The 27,993-nt window shown below is 46.0% G+C and overlaps 1 protein-coding gene across 4 annotated transcripts in view; it reads right to left on the reverse strand.

Annotated features, from left to right (window-relative positions):
• PPP2R2C (protein phosphatase 2 regulatory subunit Bgamma) overlaps positions 1 to 27,993 on the reverse strand; it is a 319,744-nt gene that overhangs the window by 199,834 nt on the left and 91,917 nt on the right. For 2 of the 4 annotated variants that reach the window (XM_063923638.1, XM_063923629.1), the window contains exon 2: positions 14,079 to 14,210. The exons of the other annotated variants lie outside the window; for them this stretch is intronic. In XM_063923638.1, coding sequence (XP_063779708.1) covers positions 14,079 to 14,088 — 10 coding nt within the window. In that variant the 5' untranslated portion in view covers positions 14,089 to 14,210. The remainder of the gene's footprint in view (positions 1 to 14,078; positions 14,211 to 27,993) is intronic. 4 annotated transcript variants of the gene reach the window in all.

The raw sequence follows: 27,993 nt of genomic DNA on the forward strand, positions 1-27,993 counted from the left end.
GATATGCCTTCTGTAGTTATGACCTCAGTATATATGCCTCCTGTAGATATGCTCCCAGTAGATATGCCCCCAGTAGTTTTGCCCCCACTAGATATGTCTCCAGCAGTTTTGCTCCCATTAGATATGCCCGCAGTTGGTTTGCCTCCACTAGATATGCCCCCAGCTGGTTCCCCCCCCCCCCCCAGAAGCGCCGCTTACACACACACACAACCCCCTCCCCCCAAAAAAAATACAACCCATCACAATACTCACCAGCCCCGCTCCTGCTTCTGGACCGCTGCCCTCCGCCCGGCCACCCGCTCCTCGGAACTATAGGAGAGACATCAAGACATCTCTCCCATAGTGCACTCTGCGGGACTCGGGAGCCGGAGCTCAACAGTAAGCTCCTGCACCGGCTGCCGCTGAGAGGAATTCGCTGGTAACACAATCTCAGTGGGCGCCCGGCATCTCCTTTGGGTTAGGTGAGCTGGAGGAGGCGGAACTGCATTCCGGCTCCAAAAGTAACTGACGGAATGCAGTTCCGCCCCGTTCCGGCTCACTTTAACCTCTGGTCATCACCCACTTCCTGCTTACAAAAACAGCCTCAGGTGACTAGTAATTCATTAGGACACATTTTTATTTTATAACCAATGAAAGTCCCTGAGTATGGCACACCAATAAGTACTTTTAGATATTGGGCTTTAAAGTCTACTATTATTTTGTAATTCTGTGCTACAAAGTCACAAAGCAGCCTAAACATACATGTGTCTTTGAAGCCACCACAGGCACAATCCTGAGAACAAGCAGAAGCGATTACAAAATGGCCAGGAAAGGTGATTGCTGCCTTTCATAAATATCCGCCATACGATTTGTATGTAGTACACAGGAGTAGGCGAATAACCCAGTAATACTGTTAACAACCCTACATTCTATAGGGGTTGGGGCTGATATGCTGGAAGTCGGGATACCGACGGTCAGAATACCGACAGCAGCATCTTGATGGTTAGATGGTAAGTTGACCCCTCGTCTACCCTCCTAACCCTTCATTTTAGCAGCCTAAACCTAACGCCTCCCCTTCCCGTAGCCTAAACCTAACCCTTCCTCCCTGCAGCCTAAACCTAACCCTCCTTCCCCGCAGCATAAACCTAACCCTTCCTCAGCGCAGCCTAAACCTAACCCTCCTTCCCCGCAGCATAAACCTAACCCTCCCCCGCATCCTAAACCTAACCCACTCCTACGTTTACCTCTCCAGCTGCCCGGCAAACAGATATTCGGGGTCCCGGCGAGCGGTATTCCGGCGCCGGGATTGTGATCCTAGTCGGGATTCCGGCATCGGTATTTCGACTGCTAGGATCCCGACTGCGGGATCCTGACTGGATCCCACTGTACAGAACTTATGTACAGTATGTAGTTATGTTGATATTACAGCCTCATGCAACTGGTATCTCAAGGAGTGAAGCAGCTAAATGGCAAGATTTACACTTCTGAAATGGGACGCATGTTAGCACAGACATACTGTATATATCGGGGGGGATTTCTACCACTACATACCTCTCAACTGTACCACTTCCAGCGGCACAGTCCTGCTATTTGGACACTGTCCCACCCGCGGGCAGGTTTTATCACCCATTGCTCTGCTCCTCACAACATCTATTCAGAACCGGGAGGTGAGCACCAAAATGCTGGAAAATGGGTCAGTTTTTGCGAGGCCACACCCACTTTGACAAGGCCATGCCCCTCCCACCCGAGGCTAGGGCCCCTATATGGGTCTATATATGACCTGAAAAGTTGGGAGGTAAGCCACGTTATTGCAACAGGGAAATATATACAGGGGGCAATCGTATCAAAGATAAAGTACCAACCGATCAGCTCTTGTCACTCTTCAAACACAGCCTGTGACAGTTATGAGCTGATTGGTTGGTAATTTATACAATATTCTTGATTATTCTTATTTTACATTAGCAGTTTAAATGAAATAGACATTCACTATTGCAGATATATATCAGCAATCTTATGGCAATGTTGCACCAATACTGGTGAAGAGGGGAATAACGGGGGTCATTCCGAGTTGATCGCTCGCTATCAGTTTTTAGCAGCCGTGCAAATGCATTGTCGCCGCCCACCGGGGAGTGTATTTGTGCTTTGCAGAAGTGCGAATGCTTGTGCAGCAGAGCGCCTGCAAAATCTTTTTGTGCAAAACAAGACCAGCCCTGTAGTTACTCTTCGTGTGCGTTGATTCTAACGACGGAGGGACGGCTTTTGACGTCACACACCCGCCCAGTGAACGGCCAGCCACTCCTGCGTTTTTTCTGCAACGCCTGCGTTTTTCTAAGCACTCCCTGAAAATGGTCAGTTGACACCCAGAATCGCCCTCTTTCTGTCAATCTCCTTGCGGCCGGCTGTGCGATTGGAATCGTCGCTAGAACCAGTGGAAACCACAATGGACTTTGTACCCATACAATGCGCGTGCGCATTACGGAGCATACGCATGCGCAGATTAGCCATTTAATCCACTGATCACTACGCAGCGAACAACGGCAGCTAGCGATCAACTCAGAATGATGACCCCCAACATACAGACTTAAGTAAAGCACCTATATTATCTATTTGCTGTTCTCCTTTAAGCGTTTGCTCAGTGTGAGGGATGCGTTTGCTAGATAATCTATTCCCAGAGCAGGAACACTTCCAAAACAACAATAACAGTGCGGTGCTTTTTAGAGATGTTTACTGGAATCATGAACGCTGAATAAATAATACCATATTGATCAATGTTGATATCGACTATTTGGGAGGAGAGAAATCTAACCTTGCAAATGAGCACTTTGCATTATGTAATAGATGGAAATTGCAATGCTTTTAGCTTCCTGCAGTATCTATTTTAGGCTGAAAATCCCTTCATTGCAAAAATGGGCGCATTACAGTGGCAGGCTACGCACACTCACTAGTTACTGGTAAGTGGTAGGTTAGCCGCGCATACATGCCTACTCTTCTGGAACGACTGGGAAGCTCCCGTAAATCGGGTGACGTTCCCGGCCACCCAGAAAAGTCGACAGGTCTCCCGTGCCAGCCGCCATACCCCCACAGCCATCCACGTACATGCCAAAAGTGGGTGGTCCAGTTGGCAGCTGCTGCAATTTGCAGTGAACCGTGTCATCATGACCTCGCCCCCTGCTTCACAATGCAGTAATAATGGCACTGTGCAGTGTGTGTGTGTGTGGGTGTGATATTGCAATCTTGTCATCACACCCACTTTTCACTGACAACTCCCCTCCCTCACCCCACCGCCTCCAGTAAAACTTATTTTCAGATAATGGGGCTGATTCTGGTGCAAGCCCTGATATTAATTACGGGGGATGCGGATGGGAAAACAGTGAGCGGCCTGCTCTTTCTCTTGCGGATACACAGATATTCGGAATACATGGCGCATAGACGTATTAGCATAAGGAAGCAAGCAGGCTGCCTTCACCGGACAGAAAGGTGGACGCAGATGCTTCTGATGCAGAATCAGTCCCAGGAGGAAATGTATCAAAGCTTGGAGAGAGATAAAGGACCAGAAAATCAGCTCCTGTCATTTTTCAAACACAGCCTGTAACATGGCAGTTAGGTGCTCATTAGCTGACACTTTGGGGGATGGTTGAGTTACCGCAAGCAAAATCTGTCATTATTTCACCACATTAAGTAAATTGTTCCCTGAACAGATCGCTGCTTGTGCCGGTACTGGTGACGCGGCTGGGAACACTACTTTAGTGGACAGTACACTCAGGGCAGATGAATGAAGCTGCAGGCCGCGTGCATTATTTGTGCAGACCTGCTTCACCTCCGGATCATGGAGACGCGGCTCTATATTATGGCAGCATGTACTAATGCAGCTGTTGTTGTGGAAGAGCATTAAACCACCTGTCTGGTGATCTGCGCCCTCACACTTTCGGCACTCCTGATCGGCATTGGAGATGTACTGATAGCGCCTGCGCAGCACTTTCTCCCACAGGCACCCGTGGCTAATTTAAAAAAAAAAAAACTTTATTGATTTTTCAATGCACAGAGCCGACAGCTAGGGCTGTGCTGTGGCAAAGACAGCTGCAGCTGTTGTAACCAACAGCTGCAGTTGTTGGAGCGGTCGGTGCACTGCCACTGACCGTTCATACATTGCCTAGCACTGAGGTTCCCAAACTGTGTGCCATGGCTCCCTGGGGTGCCTCGGGACACTTGCATGGGTGCCCTGGGTTGGCGGTCCAGGACCAATTCAAATTATTCATGGTCAATATAATAGGCAAAACCAGTGCTGGTGGCTGCCAGTCATAAAATATGTGGCCAAACAGAAGCAAATCTTGTCCCTCACCACACAACTGACCCTAAGGATGACATATAAACGCCATCTACTTAATGTAATATTTCTTTCTAAATTTCTCAATAAGAAATTTTTGGCCTAGGGGTGCCGTGAAAAAAAAACTGAAATTCTAGGGTGCCGTGATTCAAAAAAGTTTGGAAACCACTGGCCTAGCATATCGGGCGCTATCAAAAAGATAGAAGCGCAGATAAAGACTGGCGTGTGTACGGCCCCAGGCATCGATCAGACACTGCGGCCATGATACATCTGGGGATACGGTATCTGCGGCACATAACGTGCGGATACCAAAATGCCCCTTAACGGCAGTTCATACATCTACTCCTGAGTGACAGGGAAATTTAACCATGTCTCACTAAAGGAGGATATCACAGCCTCAGAGCAACTTACATTCTTAATGCTATAAACTTGCACCAGCCAGTATTACATAGTACGGAATCAATATGATATCCCGGCTGTCGGTACCCCGGCAGTCAGCAGACCGAAGCCAGAATCCCAACAGCCGGAATACCGGCAGTGAGTGTAGCGCGTCCCCTCGCGAGCTTACTGCACTCGCCACGCTTCGGGCCCACACTTATCTCTTCCCCCTCCGGTGGTGACGTGGACCATCACCCAAGTGGGGGATCCGGGCGGCGGGTAGGATTCTGACCACCGGCATTTCACCGGGTATCGGGATCCTGGCTGGTACCCCTTTCTAGAGTACAGTATCATTTTTAATTTTATACTGAGTTTTGCAGATCTTCTTCCCAGCGGTGAAGTAAGCGATCTGACTAGATTGTGCCTGCAAGCAGGCCCATCTACAACCGTCGATAGCGCCGCGTGGGGCCGCGCATCTCTATCGCTATGGGGCATACACGCGGAGCAATCTAGTCAGACTGCTTAGAATTTAAGCACCCATCGCAACGTGTGTACCCCACTTACGAGTGTGTATGCATAACAACACAATCATACAAGCTGCTGTCTAATCATTCCTTTGAAAACATCCTCTGAACTGATTAATTACTTACGATCCTGGTGCATAATATATGTGTGATTGGAATGATGATTACAGAGTGTGAATGCTTGAATTCGTGTGTTCTGGGATTGTATAATTGCTAGTGACATTGGAAGGACTGTCGCTTAGTTTATAAAATCATTCAGGTGTGTACCCAACTTACAGGAAACATCACTAATGCTATTGTTTTACGTAAATGTTTCTAAAGCTGGGTACAAACTTGTCCAATTCTCATCCAATCCAACCTCCACCCTAACGGCTGGTCAGATATTAGGTAAAGTGTGTATGCTCTCAAGACCTCTGGTTTCATCCAAACCTGGTCGCCTGGGGCAAAATTTACTAAAGTACGATTTTGGTGATTCAAGGGATATAGCATTCTGTTTCAATCGATTTCCATTCGATTTGGGTTGAACAGATTTACTAAAGCTCAAATCGAATGTCAAATTGATTTGAAAGGCAGATTCTACTCCTATCCCAATAGAAATCAAATTTCTGAAAAACATAGATGTTTTCCCATAGAACAAGATGAAATCCCCAAATTTACTAAAGTAATCGACCGCAAAATCGAACCTCAAATCGAACCTCAAATCTCCAAATGTTTAGACATTTGATTTTGGCTTCTAAACCCATTATAAAGATAGTAATTTGATAGTGATGACTTTTTAAGTAACCAAAAAACAAATAGGGCAGTGTGGAAGTAGCACAAATTGATGCTAAGGCTATGGTATGTTGTGCACCTATGTGTACATAATGCAAAACACCACCTGACTGAGAAAACTCTGGAGAATCAATCTGAGCATCAGCAGCAGCTTCATGAGTTGAATAGAGCACATATTTATACTTCTAGACATAATTATTTTAATTATGCAACAGACTGCACCAGAGCACAATATTGGACAATTTTGCAGAAAAATAATTGAAATTTACCAAAAAACATGAGTGAAGTAACTGCCTATCCTGATTCATCGCATGATGCCTACATCCTCAGCAATTCATCCCTGTATGTTAAAAATCTTGTTGGACAAATGCCAGAGGGATGATTGTTATGTAAGATACCAGTATGTGTTAATAAAGCATCCAATAAAGAGGCAAATATAGCCATCCAATCCATGACAAATTTTATTAAAAATGCAAAAAGTTCAACATTGTGCTCTGCTGCCGTCAATTGCATAATCACCCAAAAAAAAAACAACACATTAATTATGTTTTCATGTTTCAAACAGTGTCAAGAGAAAGTTTCCCCTTTAATTTGTGTGCATGTGATACATTTAAACCAATAGGAAGCAATAAGGGCATTCTATTCGATTTTGCATTTGATTTTGCTGGGGATTTCAATGGGGATTTGAGGTTCGATTTAGGAAGGGATTTCATACATTCAATTATAAATCCCTTCCAAACATGAATCCACATCGAATTTGATTTGAAAATCGAATGAAAAATCGATTTTTAGTAAATAAGGCAATTTTCAAAAAGTTTAGAAACACCAAAAGGTATCGATTTCAATCGATTTGGAAGATTCAAAAAGTCCTTCCCAACATTGAATTTTAGTAAATATAACCCATGGTCTTGTCAAAAGATTTTTAACCTGCTGAAAAATCAGGCGACACAATTGTCAATCACCAGACCAGTATAGGCGAGTATAGTGCTTGCTAAAGTATTCACCTCCCTTTGCATTTTTCATGTTTTGTTGCCTCCCAACTTGGAATTAAAATGGATTGTTTGAAGATTTGCATAATTTCATTCACAGAACATGCCTACAACTTTGAAGAGGTTTTTTTTTTATTGTGAAGCAAACAACAAATAGGGAAAAATAACAGAAAACTTCAGCGTGCATAACTATTCACCACCCTAAAGTTAGTACTTTGTAGAGCCACCTTTTGCGGCAATTACAGCTGCTAGTAGCTTTGGATAAGTCTTTGTGAGCTTGCCACATCTTGTCACTGGGATTTTTGCCCATTCCTCAAGGTAAAACTGCTCCAGTTCCTTCATGTTGGATGGTTTCCGCTTGTGAACAGCAATCTTCAAGTCTGACCACAGATTATCAATTGGATTGAGATCTTGGCTTTGACTAGGCCATTCCAACACATTTAAATGTTTCCCCTTAAACCACTTGAGTGTTGCTTTAGCAGTATGCTTCGGGTTATTGTCCTACTGGAAGGTGAACCGCCGTCCCAGTCTCAAATTACAGGCAGACTGAAACAGGTTTTGCTCAAGAATATCCCTGTATTTAGCACCATCCATCTGTCCCTTGACTCAAAACAGTTTACCAGTCCCTGCTGCTGAAAAACATCCCCACAACATGATGCTGCCACCACCATGTTTCACTGTGGGGATGGTGTTCTTGGGGTGATGGGATGTGTTGGGATTGTGCCAAACAGTGTTTTACTTTGGTGGCCGAAAAGTTAAATTTTAGTCTCATCTGACCAGAGCACCTTCCTCCATACATTTGGGGTTGTCCACATACCTTTTGGCAAACTCAAATGTGCCTTCTTATTTTTAACACTAAGTAATAGCTTTTTTCTAGCCACTCTTCTATAAAGCCCAGCTCTATGGAGTGTACGGCTTATTATGGTCACATGCGCAGATACACCAGTCTCTGCTGTGGAACTCTGCAGCTCCTTCAGGGTTACCTTTGGTCTCTGTGCTACCTCTCTGATTAATGCCCTCCTTGCCCGGTCTGTGTGTTTTGATGGCCAGCCCTCTTTTGGCAAGTTTGTTGTGGTACCATTTGAAGATGATGGATTTGATGGTGCTCCGGGGGATTATCAAAGACTTGGATATTTTTTTATAACCCAACCCTGACTTGTACTTCTCAACAACTTTGTCCCTGACTTGTTTGGAGAGCTCCTTGGTCTTCATGGTGTGATGCCTCTTGCTTAGTGGGGTTGCAGCCTCTGGGGCCTTTCAGAAAAGGTGTGTTTATACCGACAGCTCATGTGACACTTAGATTGCACACAGGTGGACTTCATTTCACCAATTATGTGACTTCTGGTCACCAGAACTCTTGAGGGGCTTCAAAGCAAAGGGAGTGAATACATACGCACACGCCATTTTTCACATTTTTATTTATAAAAATTATTTTTTTTATAAAATTTTCTCATTTCACTTAACCCACTTAGATATTTTGTGCAGATCCATCACACAAAATTCAGATTAAATTTTTTTTTTTTTAAATTACAGGTTGTAATGTAACAAAATAGGTAAAAAGCCAAGGGGAGGTGAATACTTTAGCAAGGCACTGTATGCATGGTGACACAATCTCTTCAGCAGATGGGTTCAGCAGATGCAGATCGCAGATCTGCAGCAAAAGAGGAATATTGTGTTTGTATAGATTGGGTGTTGGACTGGGTGTAGGATTTGTGTCAGCAGTCTGCTCTGTAGGTGGATCCCTGGAGGTTTGGACAAATGTGTACTCAGCTTAACAGTGTAACGCACGCAATGTATCACAGTACTCATGCTGCGCATGCCAGGAAGTAACAATGAGCCCTAAATAACTGCTGTAGAACCAATCAACATACAGACCACAGGAACAAAAGACATAGGGGTATATGCAATTGCGGTCGAATTCCCGAAAATGTCGAAAAACGGGACATTTTCGCCCAAAAAAAAAATTTGACAATGCAATTTAGTACTTATCGTCAAATTCGACTTTTTGAAATTCGACATTTGTCAAATTCGACATTTCTGCAATGGTACAAATGCGGCAATTCGACAAAAGTATATTCAATTGAAGTTTGTAAATTCGACAACAGTGCTTTTAGACAGTAAATTCGTCATTTTCAATCCGCCACACTTTGCTGGCGGAATCTAATAAAAAATTTAAAAAACATGTTTTTTTGTGTTTTTTTTTATTGGTAATAGCATATATATTTATATTAGAAGGGATTAGGTACTTGGTTTGTCTATTTTGGAGGCACAAGTATTATTTAGATATTTTTAAAAATATATATATATTTTTTAAATGGAATGTTAAAAATCAGAAAAAAAATTGCGTGGTTTCCCCCCTCCTAAGCATAACCAGCCTCGGGCTCTTCGAGCTGGTCCTGGTTCTAAAAATCCGGGGGGGAAAACTGACAGGGGATCCCCCGTATTTTTAAAACCAGCACCGGGCTTTGCGCCTGGTGCTGGTGCAAAAAATACGGGGGACAAAAAGTGTAGGGGTCCCCCGTATTTTTTACATCAGCATCGGGCTCCACTAGCTGGACAGATAATGCCACAGCCGGGGGTCACTTTTATACAGCGCCCTGCGGCCGTGGCATTAAATACCCAACTGGTCACCCCTGGCCGGGGTACCCTGGGGGAGTGGGGACCCCTTCAATCAAGGGGTCCCCCCCCCCATCCACCCAAGGGCCAGGGGTGAAGCCCGAGGCTGTCCCCCCCCCCCATCCAAGGCCTGCGGATGGGGGGCTGATAGCCTTGAGAAAAATGAAAGAATATTGTTTTTTCCAGTAGTACTACAAGTCCCAGCAAGCCTCCCCGCAAGCTGGTACTTGGAGAACCACAAGTACCAGCATGCGGGAGAAAAACGGGCCCGCTGGTACCTGTAGTTCTACTGGGAAAAAAATACCCAAATAAAAACAGGACACGCACACCGTGAGAGTAAGACTTTATTTCACACATGTCGACACACACACATACTTACCTTTGTTCACACGCCGACCTCTGTCCACTTGTCCAAGTAGAATCCACGGTGTACCTGTGAATAAAATTATACTCACCTCAATCCAGTGTCCGGATCTTTTAAAATAATTCTCGTATTTGGCAAAAAAAAAAAAACGAACACCCGAACCAGGCGGACTGAAAGGGGTCCCATGTTTACACATGGGACCCCTTTCCCCAAATGCAGAGACACCCCCGTGACTGCTGTCACAGAGAGGTCTCTTAAGCCAATCAGGAAGCGCTACTTCGTGGCACTCTCCTGATTGGCTGTATGCGCGTCTGCTGGCAGACAGCGCATCGCACAGCTCCCTCCATTAGTTTCAATGGTGGGAACTTTGCGGTCAGCGGTGGGGATACCCGCAGTCAGCCGCTGACCGCGGGTGACCTCACCGCTGACCGCAAAGTTCCCACCATTGAATATAATGGAGAGGCTTTGCGATGCGCTGTCTGACAGCTCAGACGCGCATAGCCAATCAGCAGAGTGCCAGGACGTTGCGCTCGCTGATTGGCTGAAGAGACCTTTCTGTGACAGCAGTCACGGGGGGGTCTCTGCATTCGGGGAAAGGGGTCCCATGTGTAAACATGGGACCCCTTTCAGTCCGCCTGGTTCGGGTGTTCGTTTTTTTTTTTTGCCAAGTACGAGGATTATTTTAAAAGATCCGGACACTGGATTGAGGTGAGTATAATTTTATTCACAGGTACACCGTGGATTCTACTTGGACAAGTGGACAGAGGTCGGCGTGTGAACATAGGTAAGTATGTGTGTGTGTCGACATGTGTGAAATAAAGTTTTACTCTCGCGGTGTGCGTGTCCTGTTTTTATTTGGGTATTTTTTTCCCAGTATAACTACAGGTACCAGCGGGCCCGTTTTTCTCCCGCATGCTGGTACTTGTGGTTCTCCAAGTACCAGCTTGTGGGGGAGGCTTGCTGGGACTTGTAGTACTACTGGAAAAAACAATATTCTTTCATTTTTCTCAAGGCTATCAGCCCCCCATCCGCAGCCCTTGGATGGGGGGGGACAGCCTCGGGCTTCACCCCTGGCCCTTGGGTGGCTGGGGGGGGACCCCTTGATTGAAGGGGTCCCCACTCCCCCAGGGTACCCCGGCCAGGGGTGACTAGTTGGATATTTAATGCCACGGCCGCAGGGCGCTGTATAAAAGTGACCCCCGGCTGTGGTATTATCTGTCCAGCTAGTGGAGCCCGATGCTGGTGTAAAAAATACGGGGGACCCCTACTCTTTTTGTCCCTCGTATTTTTTGCACCAGCACCAGGCGCAGAGCCCGGTGCTGGTTTTAAAAATACGGGGGATCCCCTGTCAGTTTTTTCACCGGATTTTTAGAACCAGGACCGGCTCGAAGAGCCCGAGGATGGTTATGCTTTGAAGGGGGACCCTACGCAATTTTTTTTCGAGTTTTTTACAGTTTTTCCCCGTTTTTTAAAAATCGGATCAAAATCCGTCAAATCGGCCGTTTTTCGACAGCGGGACTGTCGAATCCGTTTTTTATTGAATATGTTGAATTCCGGCACCCACTTTCCGGAATTCGACAGTCGAATTGTGTCGAATTAAAAAACGGGCGAAAAATTGCCGCGATTCGCCGGTAATTGCATATACCCCATAACCACTACAGTCCTTTCTACCTGGCTAAAAGCTCTTCTATTAAAACAATGATCAGATTGACTGTTATTATTTCAATAGAAGAACACATGAGAGTCTATAATTTAGTGACATGCAGTTTGGTGACTTTGGTAGTGTAACTGTCAGAGAGATCTCTTATGGGTGTAACTTCAGAACCTATGTTGCTATTGAACCTCATCATTTTGCACCATGGCCAGATTTAGGGATGTAAACAAATGCATTCACATCTGCGAATGTGTACTCAGTGTCTGTGTAAAACTCTGAAAATGCTGCAGCCGCCTGGATTTCTACTGAGTCGCCAACCAGAGTCCTTGCAGATCCCAGCGGCTGTATACACAGATGAAACGGACGTAGATCAGTTGATTCTAGAAGTTCTGAATAGCCCTATGGAGGCACAGCATGGCCGCAGGAACTTAGACTGGAGTCACTGCAGCTGAATATGAGGTTGAAGACGCAGCCCCCCAAAACGGTAACGACACACCTGCATTTTTGCAGTCCCTGACTGTCAATGACTGTGCAAATAAATCCTCTCTGTGATCGCCATCACAAGGCCACTGCAGCACATGCACACTGCGACTTACATGCACGCGCAGTCTGCTGATAATCGCTCAAATGAGAAATCAGATTTGTGTATATCTCTGAATCAGGCGCTTTGCCTCTATATGCAGCAGATATAATACGTAAGCTTAGAGCCCTTTAACATGTGTACATAATGAGTTATGTTGTCTATATGCACATTCTAAAGAGTGTATTCATTACGTAAGATAAACATTAGCAGTTTCATGTGCATCTGTCCATAATAGAAGATCTGCTGGATGATTAGCATTGCAAAAGGTTTAGATCATGAACTTCAAAAAGTAGCTACTGTACTTGCAACCAGCCAGGAGTTCCTGCATTAGTAAGAGAGCAACCTAGGCTGATTATGGCTGCTAATGATTGGCTGGCAGACAGAGGATGCATCACATAATTGGCACACATACTGTATCGTTATAGTCTGAATGGTTATTCAGTGACTCCCAATAGAGGGGGGAATTCAACTGTGCCCGATAATATTTTGGGCGAAAAAAAACAAAACGGGCTGTTTTTCGCAATATTTGTCCAATGTTGTTTATCAGGCAATTCAATTGTATCTTTTTTTTTTCTTGCCCACTAATTGACCCGTTTTCAGGTGAAACACATGGGTCTGGGATAACTCTCGGATACATGTGTTTTCGCGGCTGTGATCCCACAACCGGGTCAGTTAGCTGGGATTTGTATTCACCTGCCTCCAGGCTGGTAACAAAAAAATCCCTGATAGGGACGACTTTCGGGGCTAATTGAATAGCCCCCAGGGGATCAAGTAGCTGCGGTAATTGACTGCATTTAATTGAATTCCCCCATAGGGTGGTATCCAAGTACTCGTGGTCAATTACCATGGGTAACTGTATCGCCGGGGGCTATGCAATTAGCCCCAATAAGCTGGAGCTTATCCCCATACCGACACGTATCGCGGATTATGGTTTGTGTGTCTCAGGCAGGCAAAGCATAATCCACAATAGGTGCCCCTTAGACCCGCAATAAGTGCCGTGAAAATACACAGGTCCACAAGTTTTTTGGGAACCTAAGTATTTTTGCACGACAAACGGGTGTTTTTCACACAACCTAATTGGATAGGGCTGATAAATATAACAATAAGCTATATAGTACATACTGTAAATTCCTACTATCTCAGAATGTCTGGGAGATGGTGGAATTACTGGAGGAGTACTGCTGGACACTTGAGAGAGCACAATACTCTCTACCCTGGAGATCAAGGCGTGGGTGGCCACATTATGGCACACATGGCATCAACAAACCACGCCCACCCCGGTGACCACGGAGAATTAGCAGCACTGAATGTAATGAGCTATTTAGCAGCACTGCACATATTTGCCCTTCCCACTTGATGATGCAGATAGCATTTTCGAATCACACTCCCACCTTTATACTTGAGCATGTCCCAGAGGGAAAGTGTGAAAAGTAGGAAAGTATTATGGGGTCTATTCCTGAAGCAGTGAAAAGAGTGGAGAAGTAAGCCAGTGGAGAAGTTGCCCATGGCCATCAATCACCTGCTCCGTACAATTGTATCGTATGCAAATTATAAATGTTACTTCAATGCTGATTGGTTGCAATTGTACAATTGTACGAAGCAGGTGATTGGTTGCCATGGGCAACTTCTCCACAGGCACACTTCTCACTCTTTTCACTGCTTCATGAATAGACCCCTTAAAATGATCAAAAACTACATATAAGTGTAAAGTGCAGGAATTAAATAGACAAGGACGTGTATAACTGCAAATAAGAATGTCTCTACGTGCTGCTGATGATGATAAACTAGACTGAGACTGAGAAGAGTGAAGTCTGGTTCTACCTTCATTGATGGTACAGGAAGATGAATAAACACACAGATGTAGATTGTACTATCTCTCCTGACGGTGCCACTCACCACAGCTCATATTTCAGCCCTTGTGAAGCGCAATGGGAAGCTGGGAGTTGGTCTCTCTGGGAAGTCCACAATGTAGGCTGTACATGCCCTCTCCACAGTCTGGGAGTCTCACAGGACGCTCGCTTTTCTCTCCTAAATTAAAAAAGATGGAAAGTTTCTGACCATCTTTTTCTCAGCTAGGAGATAGGTCATGCAACTAGGTCTCTAGCAATGTCTATGGCATGCTTAGCTAAACCATGGTACTGCAGCAGGTATGGAACCACAAGTCCCAGCCTCTGCTGGAGCATGCCTTCCCAGCCACAAAAGATGGAGAGGCTGGCAGAACATGCTGAGACTTGTAGTACCACATTAGCTGGATACCAATAGTCTAAGGCAGTGGTTCTCAAACTCGGTCCTCAGGACCCCACACAGTGCATGTTTTGCAGGTCACCCAGCAGGTGCACAGGTGTATTAATTACTCCCTGACACATTTTAAAACATCCACAAGTGGAGCTAATTATTTCACTTGTGATTCTGAGAGGAGACCTGCAAAACATGCACTGTGTGGGGTCCTGAGGACCGAGTTTGAGAACCTGTGGTCTAAGGCACAGGTTCTCAAACTCTGTCCTCAGGACCCCACATGGTGCATGTTTTGCAGGTCTCCTCATAGAATCACAAGTGAAATTATTAGCTCCACCTGTGGACCTTTTAAAATGTGTCTGTGAGTAATTAATACACCTGTGCACTTGCTGGGTTACCTGCAAAACATGCACTGCGTGGGGTCCTGAGGACCGAGTTTGAGAACCCCTGGTCTAAGGTGTTTATATCAGAGGGCGTCTTATTAGCCAGTTACAGAAACACTGTCAGGTGAAATCAGTGCGTGCCAAGTCACATAGAGTTGCCTTATTCAACTAGAATATTCCAGGCCATTATTCCTAAGTCTCATATATAAAATAGTAATACATACCCTCCAACATGACCCGCCCCACTAGGTACAAAATGCTCTGTTTCTGGACTTCCCTCTTAATTTATTATTGCCATCACCTGTGAAGAAACAGCTTTCTTATCATTTAACTAGTTCAACACAGGTGATAGAAATCATAAATTAAGAGGGAAGTCCAGAAACAGAGCATTTTGTACCTAGTGGGGCGGGTCATGTTGGAGGGTCTGGTAATATTGTGTAACACTGTATCTTACTGAAAGCTGTAATCACACCACATAATCACCTTGGTACCCGTTTAGCATGAATATATTATTTTTCTTGGATGTTCTTTTGTACTTAATTAATTCTTTCTGTGTGGGAGACAAGTAAGGCTGGATCTCAGCTCTCAAGTTTGCTAGGAGAGGGTCAAAGCCCTCCCCTCATATACTGCTACTTACTGATTTACTGCTCAGTACGGTCAGTAGCAGTAGTAGAAGCATGCTGGAACAGTTTTTCCTGGGACTCCATCTGTTCTGAAAACATTTGATGCACACCCATAGATCCACGTCTGGCAGATATATTTTCTAGGTTAATGCTTTTAATTTATTAGGGTAACACTAAGGGCAGCGAGCGTCTAAACTTTAACAAACTGTAGCTTCCTATGCAATGGATCTAAACAGTGTATTGGAATCTCTTCTATAGTCACGTGATGACAGCGCAAAAAGGAAGAAGAGGGAATATTGTGAGTGAATGAGTTGTGGTGAAAAAGGTGGTGCAAATTCTCACTACACCATGTCATGCAACTGTGGTTGCCATGGTATCAATGCAACCATTAGCAAACTTTAAAATATTGGCAGCATCCAGAAAATAAAGTTAGGGTAAAAAAAACTTCACAATATGTGTTTTCACTGTTAACCAGACTCTATTATTATTATTATTATTATTATTATTAGTGGTCATTCCGAGTTGTTCGCTCGTTGCCGATTTTCGCTATGCTGCGATTTACAGCTAACTGCGCATGCGCATGGTACGCTGAGCGCATGCGCTTAGTTATTTTACTAAAAACTTAGTAGATTTACACAAGCTCGAGCAAAGTTTTTTCAACGCTCGAGTGATCGTAGTATGATTGACAGGAAGTGGGTGTTTCTGGGCGGCAACTCAGCGTTTTCACGGCGTTTGCTAAAAAACGCAGGCGTGCCAGGGAAAAACGAGGGAGTGGCTGGAGAAACGGGGGAGTGGCTGGCCGAAAGCAGGGCGTGTTTGTAACGTCAAAACAGGAACTAAACGGACCGAGGTGATCGCAATCTAGGAGTAGGTCTGGAGCTACTCAGAAACTGCAAGAAAATATTTAGTAGCAGTTCTGCTAATCTTTCGTTCGCTATTCTGCTAAGCTAAGATACACTCCCAGAGGGCGGCGGCCTAGCGTGTGCAATGCTGCTAAAATCAGCTAGCGAGCGAACAACTCGGAATGAGGGCCATTATCCTTTACTAGGTGCTTGCAGCTTGCATGTCAGTGCTCTCATAACAGTGAAGGTGTCTGTGATAGAAAGCTCTTGCAACAGGTAATAAAATGGAACCCCATAGCAAACAGAATACATACGGTTTGCTGACACTAAAGGGCAGGCGTGTCCAGACCATGGCTGGAGCGGGCTGCGGCAGCTACGTGACGTCACACTGTGATGCTTTCGCACCTGTGCGGGAGGAGGGGGGTAGGGCCTGACAAGATGGGCGGAATAGCCCTGTGATGGGCGTCCCCCCGCATGCCAGAGAATCTGATCGTACATGTGCTAATTTTAGAACATCTACAATCAGCTCTGAACCGGGCCCTTAGTGTGTACTTTCTTCCTATGTCGGCAACGAGATACTGTATTATGTATGGAACAGCAGATCCTGACCTCCCAATCTCACCGTTGCGGCAGAGTTTGAAGCTGTTTTCGGCTAACGTTCCTGCATACACACTATCCAATTATCTGTCTGGCCTACCTGTAATATCAAAGACTGTGCTAGTAAATGACAGGATCTGGTTACTTTGGGCAACTTCTCCCCTTTATCTCTCTCCCAAGGATTGCTACATCTCCCCCATATGTTGAATAAGGGATGCGATCAATTTACCTACAATCAACATCCCGACAACCATTGACCGACGGTCAAAATCCCGGCAAAGGTCAAAATCCCGACATGGGGGTATATTTACTAAGGTCCCGATTTTGACCGAGATGCCGTTTTTTCATCAAAGTGTCATCTCGGTAATTTACTAAGCAATAATCACGGCAGTGATGAGGGCATTCGTAATTTTTTGGAAGTCCAACAAAAAAAATACGAATGAATACACCATCGGTCAAAACGCGGCTGTTTAAGTATGAATCTCGGTAATTTACTAATAAAGTGCAAAGCAAAAAAAAACCAAACACTGCCGTGAAAAATTACAACTCGTAAAAAAGTGCTAAAAAAAAACAGACCTGCTTTTTTAATCCGTGATTGTATAGGCATGCAGGGATCCATGAGATCCGTGCATGTATATCAGTGGGAAGGGGTGGGAAAGTGGTTATTTTCTTTAAAAAAATTGCGTGGGGTCCCCCCTCCTAAGCATAACCAGCCTCGGGCTCTTTGAGCCGATCCTGGTTGCAGAAATATGGGGAAAAAATTGACAGGGGTTCCCCCATATTTAAGCAACCAGCATCGGGCTCTGCGCCTGGTCCTGGTTCCAAAAATACGGGGGACAAAAAGAGTAGGGGTCCCCCGTATATTTATAAAACCAGCACCGGGCTCCACTAGCTGGACAGATAATGCCACAGCCGGGGGTCACTTTTATATAGTGCCCTGCGGCCGTGGCATCAAAAATCCAACTAGTCACCCCTGGCCGGGGTACCCTGGGGGAGTGGGGACCCCTTCATTCAAGGGGTCCCCCCCCCAGCCACCCAAGGGCCAGGGGTGAAGCCCGAGGCTGTCCCCCCCATCCAATTGGCTGCGGATGGGGGGCTGATAGCCTTTTGTGAAAATGAAAAGATATTGTTTTTAGTAGCAGTACTACAAGGCCCAGCAAGCCTCCCCCGCATGCTGGTACTTGGAGAACCACAAGTACCAGCATGCGGCGGAAAAATGGGCCCGCTGGTACCTGTAGTACTACTACTAAAAAAATACCCAAAAAAAGACAAGACACACACACCTTGAAAGTAAAGATTTATTACATGCATCCACACAAACATACATACATACTTACCTTATGTGCACACGAGGGTCGGTCCTCTTCTCCAGTAGAATCCATGGGGTACCTGTTGAATAAATTCTCACCAGATCCAGGGTCCCAGGCTCCTCGTAGCATCCATTTGTAATCCACGTACTTGATTAAAAAAAAAAACCGGAGAGCCGAGCCACGCACTGAAAGGGGACCCATGTTTGCACATGGGCCCCCTTTCCCCGAATGCCAGAAACCCACTCTGACTGATGTCTAAGTGGGTTTCTTCAGCCAATCAGGGAGCGCCACGTTGTAGCACCCTCCTGATCGGCTGTGTGCTCCTGTACTGTCTGACAGGCGGCACACGGCAGTGTTACAATGTAGCGCCTATGCGCTCCATTGTAACCAATGGTGGGAACTTTCTGCTTAGCGGTGAGGTCACTTTCGGTCAACCGCAGGGCAGAAAGTTCCCACCATTGGTTACAATGGAGCGCATAGGCGCTACATTGTAACACTGCCGTGTGCCGCCTGTCAGACAGTACAGGAGCACACAGCCGATCAGGAGGGTGCTACAACGTGGCGCTCCCTGATTGGCTGAAGAAACCCACTTAGACATCAGTCAGAGTGGGTTTCTGGCATTCGGGGAAAGGGGGCCCATGTGCAAACATGGGTCCCCTTTCAGTGCGTGGCTCGGCTCTCCGGTTTTTTTTTTTAATCAAGTACGTGGATTACAAATGGATGCTACGAGGAGCCTGGGACCCTGGATCTGGTGAGAATTTATTCAACAGGTACCCCATGGATTCTACTGGAGAAGAGGACCGACCCTCGTGTGCACATAAGGTAAGTATGTATGTATGTTTGTGTGGATGCATGTAATAAATCTTTACTTTCAAGGTGTGTGTGTCTTGTCTTTTTTTGGGTATTTTTTTAGTAGTAGTACTACAGGTACCAGCGGGCCCGTTTTTCCGCCGCATGCTGGTACTTGTGGTTCTCCAAGTACCAGCATGCGGGGGAGGCTTGCTGGGCCTTGTAGTACTGCTACTAAAAACAATATCTTTTCATTTTCACAAAAGGCTATCAGCCCCCCATCCGCAGCCAATTGGATGGGGGGGGGACAGCCTCGGGCTTCACCCCTGGCCCTTGGGTGGCTGGGGGGGGGACCCCTTGATTGAAGGGGTCCCCACTCCCCCAGGGTACCCCGGCCAGGGGTGACTAGTTGGATTTTTGATGCCACGGCCGCAGGGCACTATATAAAAGTGACCCCCGGCTGTGGCATTATCTGTCCAGCTAGTGGAGCCCGGTGCTGGTTTTATAAATATACGGGGGACCCCTACTCTTTTTGTCCCCCGTATTTTTGGAACCAGGACCAGGCGCAGAGCCCGATGCTGGTTGCTTGAATATGGGGGAACCCCTGTCATTTTTTCCCCCATATTTCTGCAACCAGGGTCGGCTCAAAGAGCCCGAGGCTGGTTATGCTTAGGAGGGGGGACCCCACGCATTTTTTTTCTCCGTTTTACAATGTTTATTTAAAAAAAAAAAATGAACCCCAGCACGGATCACACAGATCCGGCCGAGATTCATTGTGATAAAGTCGGCAGTGTTTTGCTAATCACTGCCGTAAAAAACGGGAAAAAAACACGAATGACATCGACATCGGAACAAATGAAAAATCCGAATACGACAGCTTAGTAAATTAGGCGTAATAAATTCAAAAAGTTGCAGTTTTACACTTTCGATGTCATTCGTGATTGAACTTTGACCTTTTTCCGAAAATTACGAATGTTAGTAAATATACCCCATGGTCTAAATACTGACATTTAAAATACCAACAAAGACAAAATAGCGACATTTAAAATGATGACAGGTCAAAAAGTTGATACGAGTTTTTCATGATTTTTTAATTGAAACTGACTTGTTCACACTTTACCATCCCAGTTAACCTGGAGGGGGACGCAGTACACTTACACAGTGTCCATGTCGACCTATGTCGACATACACACACACAAAAATAAAAACTTGTATCGACTTTTTGACCTGTCGACATTTTAAATGTCGGTATTTTGACCTTGTCACTATTTTAAATGTTGGTATTTTGACCCTGTCGGTCAATTGCTGTCCGGATTTTGACCGTTGAATAATGGGAGAATGCAGACATCATTTATACCAACACAGTTGTAATGGTCATTACAGAAATGTAACCATGTCAGCAGTATTACTTTAAACATGACCATAAAGCATAATGTTCAAAGTTATACTGCCGACATGGTTAAAATGTTTTAACTGACATTATAATCCGCATAATGATGTTGGCATTCTCCCATCCACATATAGTTTGTCAACATAATGAGTACTGACTAGCTGACTACTTCCCCAACAAACATTAAAGGCATAAAAAACTGCAAAACTTAATTATATATAATTCCATAGAGCATAGCGGTTATCTAGGAGGCAGTTCACCTGACACTCGCTTGTGAAGGCGGCCATTTTGTCTGCTGTATAGTCATATGAATGCTGCTGATTAATTCACTAAGACCTATATGCCATTCCACATGAAAATTGATCTTTATTCTTGAATATGGGTCATTGTCTGCCTTAATAATGGCAGTGCTTCCTAGTGAAATTATAGGCTGCATTCTAAGTAAAAGTAATTAACACTAATTAATGGTTCAGCACACAAAATGACTTTTTCTACCATATTTGGGTAAAGTGTTTTTTTTAAAGAACAGCAATATATACTGTACTATATGCCCCATATTTTATAGTCAACATTAAAATAAAAACTTGAATTAGTAACACATTACCACCCTCTGTAGTATCACATTCCTTCCCTCTATAGTAACACACGGGATCATTCAGATCTGGTCGCTGCTGTGCGTTTTTGCCCAGTGGGCGATCAGGTCCTAACTGCGCATACATACGCACCCCAATGCACATGTGCGTCGGACAACAACAACGGGCATCGCCGGTCAGCGACGGGAAGGTGCGAAAAATCCGATCGCACTGGCGTTCGAGAGGTGATTGACGGGAAGAGGCCGTTTGTGGGTGGCAACTGAGTGTTTTAAGGGACTGTCAGGCAGGCGTACCCAAGCGTTTTCAGGGAGAGTGTGTGATGTCAGCTCCGGCCCCGATCAGCCTGATTCTATCACACAGGAGGGGTAAGTCCTGGAGTGCGCACACACTGCACAAAGTGAATTATAGCAGCTCTGCGTACACATAGGATTGCACACTTGCATGGCAAATCTACACTACCCCTGGAGGCGGAGACTATGTGAACGCAGGACAGCAAAATTAGCAGCCCAGCGATCAGGTCTGAATGACCCCCATATTCCCTACACCGTAGTATCACACTCCTTCCCTCTATAGTAACATATTCCCCACTCTGTAGTATCATCCATTCCCTCCCTCTATAGTAACACATTCCCCACTCTGTAGTATCACATTCCCTCACTCTATAGTAACATATTCCCCACTCTGTAGTATCATCCATTCCCTCCCTCTATAGTAACATATTCCCCACTCTGTAGTATCACATTCCCTCCCTCTATAGTAACATATTCCCCACTCTGTAGTATCATCCATTCCCTCCCTCTAGACACATTCCCCACTCTGTAGTATCATCCATTCCGTCCCTCTATAGTAACACATTCCCCACTCTGTAGTATCACATTCCCTCACTCTATAGTAACATATTCCCCACTCTGTAGTATCATCCATTCCCTCCCTCTATAGTAACACATTCCCCACTCTGTAGTATCATCCATTCCCTCCCTCTCTATAGTAACACATTCCCCACTCTGTAGTATCACATTCCCTCACTCTATAGTAACATATTCCCCACTCTGTAGTATCACATTCCCTCCCTCTATAGTAACATATTCCCCACTCTGTAGTATCATCCATTCCCTCCCTCTATAGTAACACATTCCCCACTCTGTAGTATCACATTCCCTCACTCTATAGTAACACATTCCCCACTCTGTAGTATCACATTCCCTCACTCTATAGTAACATATTCCAAACTCTGTAGTATCACACTCCCTCCCTCTATAGTAACATATTCCCCACTCTGTAGTATCACATTCCCTCCCTCTATAGTAACATATTCCCCACTCTGTAGTATCATCCATTCCCTCCCTCTATAGTAACACATTCCCCACTCTGTAGTATCACATTCCCTCACTCTATAGTAACACATTCCCCACTCTGTAGTATCACATTCCCTCACTCTATAGTAACATATTCCCCACTCTGTAGTATCACATTCCCTCCCTCTATAGTAACATATTCCCCACTCTGTAGTATCATCCATTCCCTCCCTCTATAGTAACACATTCCCCACTCTGTAGTATCACATTCCCTCCCTCTATAGTAACATATTCCCCACTCTCTATAGTAACAAATTTCCCACTCTGTAGTATCATCCATTCCCTCCCTCTATAGTAACACATTCCCCACTCTGTAGTATCACATTCCCTCCCTCTATAGTAACATATTCCCCACTCTCTATAGTAACAAATTTCCCACTCTGTAGTGTCACATTCTCTCCCTCTATAGTAACATATTCCCCACTCTGTAGTATCACATTCCCTCCCTCTATAGTAACACATTCCCCATATCACATTTCCTCCCTCCATAGAAACACATTCCCCATATCACATTCCCTCCCTCTATAGTAGCACATTCCCACACTCTGTATAATCACATTCACTCCATCTATAGTAGCACATTCCTAAACTCTGTATAATCACATTCCCTCCCTTCACAGTAACACATTCCCCATATCACATTCCCTCCCTCTACAGTAACACATTCCCCATATCACATTCACTCCTTCTATAGAAATACATTTCCCATATCACATTCCCTCCCTCTATAGTAACACATTCCCCAGATCACATTCCCTCCCTCTACTACAGTAACACACCCCTGCAGTATCACATGTCCTCTCTTTACAGTAACACACCTCTGCAGTATCACATTTCCTCCCTCTATTGTAACACATTCCCCATATTTCATTTCCTCTCTATAGTAACACATTCTCCATGTCACATGTCCTCCCTCTACAGTGACACACTCCCGCAGTATCACATTCCCTCCCTCTACAGTATCATACCCCTGCAGTATCACATTCCCTCCCTCTACAGTAACACACCCCTGTAGTATCACATTCCCTCCCTCTACACAGTAACACACGCCTGCAGTATCACATTTCCTCCCTCTACAGTAACTCACCCTGCAGTATCACATTTCCTCCCTCTACACAGTAACAAACCCCTGTAGTATCACATTTCCTCCCTCTATTGTAACACATTCCCCATATCTCATTTCCTCTCTCTATAGTAACACATTCTCCATGTCACATGTCTTCCCTCTACAGTGACACACCCCTGCAGTATCACATTCCCTCCCTCTACAGTGACACACCCCTGCAGTATCACATTCCCTCGCTCTACAGTAACACCCCCCCGCAGTATCACATTTCCTCCCTCTACAGTAACACACCCCTGTAGTATCACATTCCCTCCCTCTACAGTAACACACCCCTGCAGTATCACATTCCCTCCCTCTACAGTGACACACCCCTGCAGTATCACATTCCCTCCCTCTACAGTAACACATCCCTGCAGTATCACATTCCCTCCCTCTACAGTGACACACCCCTGCAGTATCACATAACACACCCCTGTAGTATCACATTCCCTCCCTCTACAGTAACACACCCCTGTAGTATCACATTCCCTCCCTCTAGAGTAACACATCCCTGCAGTATCACATTCCCTCCCTCTACAGTGACACACCCCAGCAGTATCACATTCCCTCCCTCTACAGTAACATACCCCTGCAGTATCACATTCCCTCCCTCTACAGTGACACACCCCTACAGTATCACATTCCCTCCCTCTACAGTAACACACCCCTGCAGTATCACATTCCCTCCCTCTACAGTAACACACCCCTACAGTATCACATTCCCTCCCTCTACAGTGACACATCCCTGCAGTATCACATTCCCTCCCTCTACAGTAACACACCCCTGCAGTATCACATTCCCTCCCTCTACAGTAACATACCCCTGCAGTATCACATTCCCTCACTCTACAGTAACACACCCCTGCAGTATCACATTCCCTCCCTCTACAGTAACACACCCCTACAGTATCACATTCCCTCCCTCTACAGTAACACACCCCTGCAGTATCACATTCCCTCACTCTACAGTAACACACCCCTGTAGTATCACATTCCCTCCCTCTACAGTAACATACCCCTGCAGTATCACATTCCCTCCCTCTACAGTGACACACCCCTACAGTATCACATTTCCTCCCTCTACAGCAGTGGTGGCCAACGCGTGGCTCTTGAGCCACATGCGGCTCTTTCTTCATTCAAATGTGGCTCCCAACACTCATGTCACGTGACCACAAGAGATCTGTAAACCGCTGCACTCCAGCCAGACATGCAGCAGCACTATGTAGACTGAGAACTGAGGGAGCCAAATACACATGGGGGAGCTGGCTGGAGTGACACAGGTGGGTGCTGGCTGGTGTGACACATGGGGGAACTGAAGTGTATTATGTGAATCTGGCTTTTCAATATATTTTATGCGGATCTGGCTTTTTCAATTATTTGTATCTGGCTTTTTCAATTAATCATTGTATTTTATGTTGGATCTGGCTTTTTCAATGTATTTTATACCAGGGGCGTGGCCTAGCAGGCACAAGGTCACACCCCATTTTTGCAAGTGCGCCTTCTGCTCGAAGTCGGCTCTTTGATGTACCTAACAAGATTTCTTGGCTCTTTGTCTCTGACTGGTTGGCCACCCCTGCTCTACAGTGACACACCCCTGCAGTATCACATTCCCTCCCTCTACAGTAACACATCCCTGCAGTATCACATTCCCTCCCTCTACAGTAACACATCCCTGCAGTATCACATTTCCTCCCTCTACAGTGACACACCCCTGCAGTATCACATTCCCTCCCTCTACAGTGAAACACCCCTACAGTATCACATTCCCTCCCTCTACAGTAACATACCCCTGCAGTATCACATTCCCTCCCTCTACAGTGACACACCCCAGCAGTATCACATTCCCTCCCTCTACAGTAACACATCCCTGCAGTATCACATTCCCTCCCTCTACAGTAACATACCCCTGCATTATCACATTCCCTCCCTCTACAGTAACACACCCTGCAGTATCACATTCCCTCCCTCTACAGTAACACACCCCTGCAGTATCACATTCCCTCCCTCTACAGTAACATACCCCTGCAGTATCACATTCCCTCCCTCTACAGTAACATACCCCTGCAGTATCACATTCCCTCCCTCTACAGTGACACACCCCAGCAGTATCACATTCCCTCCCTCTACAGTAACACATCCTGCAGTATCACATTCCCTCCCTCTACAGTAACATACCCCTGCAGTATCACATTCCCTCCCTCTACAGTGACACACCCCTACAGTATCACATTCCCTCCCTCTACAGTAACATACCCCTGCAGTATCACATTCCTTCCCTCTACAGTAACACACCCCTGCAGTATCACACTCCCTCCCTCTACAGTAACACACCCCTGTAGTATCACATTCCCTCCCTCTACAGTAACACACCCCTGTAGTATCACATTCTCTCCCTCTACAGTAACACACCCCTGTAGTATCACATTCCCTCCCTCTACAGTAACACACCCCTGTAGTATCACATTCCCTCCCTCTACAGTAACACACCCCTGTAGTATCACATTCCCTCCCTCTACAGTAACACACCCCTGTAGTATCACATTCCCTCCCTCTACAGTAACACACCCCTGCAGTATCACATTCCCTCCCTCTACAGTAACACACCCCTGCAGTATCACATTCCCTCCCTCTACAGTAACACATCCCTGCAGTATCACATTCCCTCCCTCTACAGTAACACACTTTCCCTCCCTCTACAGTAACACACCCCTGCAGTATCACATTCCCTCCCTCTACAGTAACACACCCCTGTAGTATCACATTCCCTCCCTCTACAGTAACACACCCCTGCAGTATCACATTCCCTCCCTCTACAGTAACACACCCCTGTAGTATCACATTCCCTCCCTCTACAGTAACACACCCCTGTAGTATCACATTCCCTCCCTCTACAGTAACACACCCCTGCAGTATCACATTCCCTCCCTCTACAGTAACACACCCCTGTAGTATCACATTCCCTCCGTCTACAGTAACACACCCCTGCAGTATCACATTCCCTCCCTCTACAGTAACACACCCCTGCAGTATCACATTCCCTCCCTCTACAGTAACACACCCCTGCAGTATCACATTCCCTCCCTCTACACAGTAACACACCCCTGCAGTATCACACTCCCTCCCTCTACAGTAACACACCCCTGCAGTATCACACTCCCTCCCTCTACAGTAACACACCCCTGCAGTATCACATTCCCTCCCTCTACAGTAACACACCCCTGTAGTATCACATTCCCTCCCTCTACAGTAACACACCCCTGCAGTATCACATTCCCTCCCTCTACAGTAACACACCCCTGCAGTATCACATTCCCTCCCTCTACACAGTAACACACCCCAGCAGTATCACATTCCCTCCCTCTACAGTAACACACCCCTGCAGTATCACACTCCCTCCCTCTACAGTAACACACCCCTGCAGTATCACACTCCCTCCCTCTACAGTAACACACCCCTGCAGTATCACATTCCCTCCCTCTACAGTAACACACCCCTGCAGTATCACATTCCCTCCCTCTACAGTAACACACCCCTGCAGTATCACATTCCCTCCCTCTACAGTGACACACCCCTGTAGTATCTCATTCCCTCCCTCTACAGTAACACATCCCTGCAGTATCACATTCCCTCCCTCTACAGTAACACACCCCTGCAGTATCACATTCCCTTCCTCTACAGTGACACACCCCTGCAGTATCACACTCCCTCCCTCTACAGTAACACACCCCTGCAGTATCACACTCCCTCCCTCTACAGTAACACACCCCTGCAGTATCACATTCCCTCCCTCTACAGTAACACACCCCTGTAGTATCACATTCCCTCCCTCTACAGTAACACACCCTGCAGTATCACATTCCCTCCCTTTACAGTAACACACCCCTGTAGTATCACATTCCCTCCCTCTACAGTAACACACCCTGCAGTATCACATTCCCTCCCTTTACAGTAACACACCCCTACAGTATCACATTCCCTCCCTCTACAGTAACACACCCCTGCAGTATCACATTCCCTCCCTCTACAGTAACACACCCTGCAGTATCACATTCCCTCCCTCTACAGTAACACACCCCTGCAGTATCACACTCCCTCCCTCTACAGTAACACACCCCTGCAGTATCACATTCCCTCCCTCTACAGTAACACATCCCTGCAGTATCATATTCCCTCCCTCTACAGTAACACACCCCTGCAGTATCACATTCCCTCCCTCTACAGTAACACACCCCTGCAGTATCACACTCCCTCCCTCTACAGTAACACACCCCTGCAGTATCACATTCCCTCCCTCTACAGTAACACATCCCTGCAGTATCACATTCCCTCCCTCTACAGTAACACACCCCTGTAGTATCACACTCCCTCCCTCTACAGTGACACACCCCTGCAGTATCACATTCCCTCCCTCTACAGTGACACACCCCAGCAGTATCACATTCCCTCCCTCTACAGTAACACACCCCTGCAGTATCACATTCCCTCCCTCTACAGTAACACACCCCTGCAGTATCACATTCCCTCCCTCTACAGTGACACACCCCTGCAGTATCACATTCCCTCCCTCTACAGTAACACATCCCTGCAGT

Source organism: Pseudophryne corroboree, chromosome 1, assembly GCF_028390025.1.
Source record: "Pseudophryne corroboree isolate aPseCor3 chromosome 1, aPseCor3.hap2, whole genome shotgun sequence".
NCBI classification, from domain to species: domain Eukaryota; kingdom Metazoa; phylum Chordata; class Amphibia; order Anura; family Myobatrachidae; genus Pseudophryne; species Pseudophryne corroboree.